The sequence below is a fragment of the Triticum aestivum genome, chromosome 1A (assembly GCF_018294505.1).
Source record: "Triticum aestivum cultivar Chinese Spring chromosome 1A, IWGSC CS RefSeq v2.1, whole genome shotgun sequence".
NCBI classification, from domain to species: domain Eukaryota; kingdom Viridiplantae; phylum Streptophyta; class Magnoliopsida; order Poales; family Poaceae; genus Triticum; species Triticum aestivum.
The window spans coordinates 536736140-536742747 of NC_057794.1; the positions used below are offsets into that span (position 1 = coordinate 536736140).

Below are 6608 nucleotides of genomic sequence, written 5' to 3' on the forward strand. Positions count from 1 at the left end.
TGACATGGAGCAGAGTTATATGCTCCCTCCGTAACTTAATATAAGACGCATTTTGGCACTATCATAGACTCTTAGAAACGTCTTATACAAAGTTCGTATTTGCGAGGTTGCCCGTCGCTTCAACAAAACATGGAATAAAGCTAGACTACTACTTCCTTCGTTCCAAATTACTTGTCACGGGTATGGATGTATCTAAATGTATTTTAGTTTTAGATACATTCATTTCTGCGACGAGTAATTTGAAACGGAAGGAGTACTTGCCGCCATTTCAGAGAAGAAAAATAAAGGTGCTCTTTAACTGCAATTCTCCACACGGGAGCTTAACTGGAATCATTCGCGGGTTCCACTATACATATCAAGCGAGAGCGTGCGTCTCTGCCCCATCAACTCCAGGGCATGTGAAGTGTGGCTGTGTCTCAACAACAGACTAACAACAAACTGATCTAATAATTTCTTTTAAGATTACGTTCCTACTGGGTTTCAAAAGAAAATCTGTTTCAAACTGAAATGCGTCGGGTACAATGCCAGACAGAGATTCAGAACACCCCCACTACATATATGCTTCACGGGATGAGAAGCTACCTCCAGAATAATAAAATGGGTACCCAGAAGTGTACGCCTTATACTACATGAACATCCTACAATATCTACGTACATCGTATACTATCCTACTTACGATCTATATGTACAGACGGGCAATAGGCAGCGTCAGAACTCGAGACCTCCGTTGAGTTGAACAGATAAAGATGGAGGTCCCATGTTGTCGAGGGGTTTCTCCATGGTGACTACTACCCCAGAACTGCCAACTTCACCGTTCAACTTGGACCGCCCAATCTGCCATAGCACACGATAATTACAAGGGCGTCAGTTCATGCTTTGCAGTAAACGCGCTTCGATAAGGAAGAAACCCTCGCATAATGACAACTAATTGAGGGCTTACAGAAAGAGATGTGAAAGCCGAAGGATGTCTCGAGCATGAGAAGCCGCACGACACACCGATCTCTTCCTTCAATGAATGGACAATCTCCGCCCGTATGCCCGGATCACTTCCTCCAAGAGTGGGGCAAACACTGGTGCAGGTGGTTCCATGGATGAGATTATTCATAGGTTGGGAGCAGATTGTGCAAACAAAAAAAAATTAAAACCTGCAATACAACTTATCAACATAAATAGCTACTCCCTCCGTTGCTAAATATTTGTCTTTCTAAACATTTCAAGTGACTACATACGAAGCAAAATGAGTTAATCTGCACTCTAAGATATGTCTACATACATCCGTATGTTGTATCCATTTGAAATGTCTAGAAAGACAAATATTTGGGAACGGAGGGAGTAGTAGGGAAGAAGCTGAAGTAGTAACCAGCTACCATTATTTTCTTCTGTTGGCAGAAACAGAAAACGACCTCAAGCAATATGGACTGCCATATGCCAACTAATGAACACAAAAATGCAAGTATGATATACTTAGTGAAGCATGGAGCATGATCTGAATTTGGCATATTTGGACACTGTTTCGTCAATGACGTTTGCTAATCTGGCATTAACTATGGGTAAACATCCCACACAATGGCTGTTGCCATTTTCAAACCAACCCAGATAATATATTTACCAGTACTTTTGATATCATATCAGTAAGGACACCTACCCAACAAATACTACACAATGACTATTTTGAACTGTGACTAACAGCAATCCAGCCTTTTACCAAGTAAGACCAATCCACCTTTTACTGAGCCGAGAAACCAGTTACGGCTATGAGCCAAGAAACTACCTGACTTGGGTGCTCGGTCTCATCATAAGGCCAGACTTTTTCCATGCTACCGCGTGGGCGACTCCAAATGACAGAGAATTGTCAGGCCATTGATATGTAGGGGTAAACCATGTACCTTGCGAGCTCTTCAATGGGGAAAAAATTAACAAATAAAAGGACAAGTGAAAGAATTAGGAACACACCCCAAGAAAATAAGAGTAATGTAACTTTGAAACAAATACAAAAAATAGCATGTGTAGTGCATGTTATTGTTGTTTCATAATAGAATAGTTCTTGACAATCTGCACAGTTCAAACTGTTTCTGTAAGAATTTACAAACATAAAAAAAATTGTGCAGTTACATAGCTAGCATTGACCAACCTTGAAGGAGAAGCTCAGTTTGGTTTCTCCAGGAATTTTTCCATGGGCTTGAAGCAATCCACCAAATAATGGGAGAAAACCACTTGCTGTTATCCCCTCACCAGCAACATATCTAAATTGCCCATTTGAGAATTCCACATCCATGAAGGCCTGCAACAAAGAACAACCAAGGGAAGATGATAAGACGGTAACAAGTACTCATCAGTAGGATGATAGCCTTTGATAAATTTGCCAGCTATACAGTTGCCTATCAATGTACATCCACAAACAAACAGTCATGCGAAAAATTGACGCATTCCTTTTAGGTTTACATGGCTCCAGTAAATTAGAAGGTTAGATGATTGCACTAAGCATGGACAAGTTCCATTGTTTTTTATTTCCTTATAAAACTCATACAAAGTTAATGGCAAGGTTGATAGTAGAAAAAATGTTAATGACAAGGCCTAGCGGAACAATACCTTCATAGACACATGCACCACATGATGGCAAAATACAGGGGGGAAGCAAGCTAAGCATTTGTACAGCTAACTAAACTATCCGGCAACTTAGTACACAGACTGATGATCCGCAAACTTTGGTCAATAAAATTGGAATACAGCTGACACTGGATAGATACTAGGAAAAACACATTTGAACTAAAACCACAACACTTATTTTAGATCGGAGGGAGTAACTGAAAGCGGAGGGCAAAAGGGCAAGGTAAGAGCAACCAACATGTCTACTTACACAAGCTACCGGGTTGAGGCACATCATGGACATCAACAACCATTTTTTCTGTTTTGACCAGATAACTGGACATAAGGAATGCACTCCATTCTACAAGAAATGAATAAGTATTTAGTACGTGCAAGTAGTAAAATATAGGTCAATACATGCACACAAAGAGCTTGAATGGGCACAATTCCAGAAGATGGTGATAGCTATAGCAAGTACTTAACGTGTTAGAAAATTTAGCAGAAATAAGTATGCAAAATACATGCTTACAAATATGGAGAATATTTCTAATGCATAACTAATTAACTGACTCTGCTAGAGCTGAATTCAGCATCTAAATCACTTTTATGGATCTGGATAGAGAAATATGGTCATGCATTTTAGAACCAACATTTTCACATCTTAAATCAGACTAGCTAGGAGAGGGCATTATAACTGCAAGCTTCCACAGAACAATCCTAAATCAGACTAGCTAACAGAGCAGAATCACCAAGAATTGATGCAGAGCAAGATGAGCATTCCATAATTATATACTATTACTTGATGATTACATGACCAATCAACTAGAATAAAAAACTGGTTTTAGTTTCAAGTAGATGCTATGCATAATATTTGCACTCTTGTAGTATATTTCACATTTAACCAATATACAATGCAATGTACTCCCTCCGTCCCATAATATAAGAACGTTTTTTACACTAGTATAGTGTCAAAAATGTTCTTATATTGTGGGACGGAGGGAGTATATAAAGCTTTAGAGATTATCATTCATAAGAAAAGGCAACAAATACACTGTTCTCGTCAATTATCTGAACGATAAAATAAATAAAAACTAATGAACATGCACAGATTCATTCATATATCAAGAATAAGAGAAGTACCTTGTGATCATAAGCATACCAAATGAGGTGTTGCTTTGACAGATTAATAGGCAAAAGAAGTGTTGTAGAGTCTCGCACAAAAAGTAAGGGACCCAACTGAATAAGGAAACCAGGTGCATTGTCATTTCCATTATTTGAACCACCTCGTGATGATTCTAACCTCCAAAAGTCTCCACGTGCAACAACTGAACTATCAACAGTATGGTGCCTTGTATTGTACATTGCTGAGACATTTACAGTCCCCTGCATCATCATCATTACAGGTGTTATGATGTGTACTTGAGCATATTGAATGTGTTTCAGCATCGCAGACCCAGTATAATTACACTCTAAACCTGTACAAAAACCCATCATAAATCTGCAGAAAAAAAGAAGGGTATATAACCTTTGGCATACGAAAAGGATATCTGAAGTACATGTGTACTACTAAATGACAAACAAATAGCCACAAACAGTATATCATATTGAAATTTAAGAGTGTTAGCTTTTAGCCCCAGCAGTCAATCACACAAACAAATAACAGATACACACAACTGGGATATTTCGCCAAGACATCTCTTGTGTCTCCTTTTTTTTGTTGTTTCCTTCTGACAAATCTTACACAAGATTATAAGCTGCATGTGCATATGTAAACGATCAAGCTAGATGACTCACACTCGCACACACTCCACGGACTCACCTTGTCCAAGTCGTACATGTCAACTAACATGTAGGTAGGACCAAACCAGACACGACTAAGTCTTGATCATTCCAACAATCTCCCCCTAATTAATACTTTGTGCGGCAGAATCAATCAGCCAAACAAATCACGCATACACAAGATAGGCATATTTCACCAAAGACAGGTGCCTCTCTTTTTTTTTCCTTGTTTCTTTCTCAAAACAGTATACAACATTGCAACCTGGATGTGTATGTATGCACAATGAAGCTACACGACACACTCTCGTATACAGACTCGCCTTCCGTACACGTCAATTAGGACATAGCCAGGTAGGACTAGACAGGCCACAATCAGATTAGACCAACACAGCTCCTGGCAGGGACATAGCTAAGTATTGATTATACCAACAATGAACACAAACAAGACACAAATGTGGCGCAATCCGACTTGACCAACATCATTCCTAACGGGATACGACTTGATTATTTCCAACAATGAACACAACCAATTACACAACAAGCACATAGCCACCATTCTACAACTAAATCATCCATGCATAAGCTAAGCTTCCACATGCATAAGATACATCATCTCACTTTGAAGCATTATATCTATCACACAAGTGCGTGGGATAGCAGAAAACATATCAATTGAAATGGAAATCCAACATTGGTACCTGAGGCTTCATAAATTTCCCCAGAGTGCCGATCTCGAACTCGAACCCGAACCCGTCTTCCTCTTCATCCGACCCATCCGCACCCTCAGCCCCGGCCCCGACCGCACTGGCGGCAGCGGCACTCCCAGTGGCCGCCGCCACAGCCGCAGCCACCTCCTCGAGAGAGCCTCCTTCCCCGACACCCTCCAAGGCCACCCCGCCCTCGGCAGCCCTCTCCGCAGCGAGCCCCGCCTCCCCCTCGTCCACCGCCGCGGTCGTCGGTGGCGCAGCGGCCCCCTCCCACTTCCGGCGCCGCGCGCGCTCTGCGCGGAACGGCACGGGGATCTGCCGCGACAGCTGCTGCACGGCGCCGCCGACGGAGGCGCCGAGGTCGGACCCGGCCTGCCCGAGCCGGCCGCCGATCTCGACGAACGACGCGACGGCCACGGCCGGGAGGTCGACGCCCCCGCCCACCGCGAAGGGGGCGGCGGGGAGCTCGATGTCGAAGGGGATGAGCTTGAGCGACAGCGGCGGGGCGGGCCAGGGGAGCTGCGGCGGCTGCACGTGGAGGTGGAGGAGGAGGCCCGAGACGCCCTGCGCGAGGCGGTAGGCCAGGTCCTGCCCGTGCCGCTGCACGCCCAGCAGCGCGGCGTCCAGGGAGATCTCCATGGATGGATGGCGGTACGGGGCGCCGGGCGGAGAGCGGAGGCGCGCCCCGGCGTAGCGGATTAGCTCGAGCCGCGGCGAAATGTGGTGGAGGCGAAGCGATCAGGCGGGCTAGTCGAGTCTGTGGTGGCGGCCCGGCAGACTGCTTGTCCGGGACTGCGCTATCGTGTGGATATCCGTTGCCCTTTGGCCTCGCGTGAGACTACATCATCCGTTTGAACGTCAATCAATGTGTCCGTGCAAGTATATTACGTAAGTGCATACGGATATTAAATAAAATATTATTTTGCGTATTGTGTTATTATGTGATTAGTATTTTTTAGCATTAAATTAACTGTACGCTAAACGTGTTGAGCACTCGACATTGAAGCAGTCTAGGTCGTTGGATTAACATAATTTGATGGCCCAGATTAATTGAATCTTCCTTTTTAGGTCTTTTTATATTGATATATAGACTAGCAAATATGCCCGTGTGTTGCAACGGGAAAAAAATCGCATACTCCTAGCATAATAAGCACGACCCAAGACCCCTTCGCAGGTCCAAGTTATCTATTTGAACCCCTTCGCAGGTCCAAATTATTTATTTGAACATAGTGTCTCATCCATGTTGTGGTTTATCCTCCTTCCCGTCTTCACTGACTATGGCCATGGTATCCACCTAATCACAATGCGTCTGAAGGTGGTCAATTCCAAGGTGATGATCTAGGCTACCGCACTCACATCTGTCACTGAACTCCCTCATGAGTGAATGTCTAATAGTTTTAAAACTAATCTCGTCAGTCTAGGCGTGACAGCTGTCCTTCTCGAGCTATTGCATACACCATCCCTCTTAGAACATCTTCAACGCAAGACGCCTATAGAGGCGCTTAGGAAAATACATTAAATACGATGAAAATTAAA

The 6608-nt window shown here is 43.4% G+C and overlaps 1 protein-coding gene across 1 annotated transcript; it reads right to left on the reverse strand.

Annotated features, from left to right (window-relative positions):
- Positions 1 to 439: 439 nt before the first annotated feature.
- LOC123064202 (uncharacterized) lies at positions 440 to 5860 on the reverse strand. Its single transcript, XM_044487732.1, has 7 exons — positions 5064 to 5860; positions 3727 to 3969; positions 2858 to 2947; positions 2132 to 2281; positions 1772 to 1896; positions 941 to 1070; positions 440 to 834 (listed from the first exon to the last, which is right to left on the reverse strand). The coding sequence occupies exons 1-7, from the start codon at positions 5709 to 5711 to the stop codon at positions 709 to 711; spliced, it is 1512 nt and encodes a 503-aa protein (XP_044343667.1). The 5' UTR covers positions 5712 to 5860; the 3' UTR covers positions 440 to 708.
- Positions 5861 to 6608: the final 748 nt, after the last annotated feature.

Coding starts and splice junctions, on each gene's coding strand:
- LOC123064202 (XM_044487732.1), bottom strand. CDS start 5,711: ATGGAGATCTCCCTGGACGCCGCGCTGCTGGGCGTGCAGCGGCACGGG. Junction 1,897..2,131: donor AACTGAGCTTCTCCTTCAAG/GTTGGTCAATGC, acceptor TCCCCATTGAAG/AGCTCGCAAGGTACATGGTT. Junction 1,071..1,771: donor AGACCGAGCACCCAAGTCAG/GTAGTTTCTTGG, acceptor CACCTGCACCAG/TGTTTGCCCCACTCTTGGAG.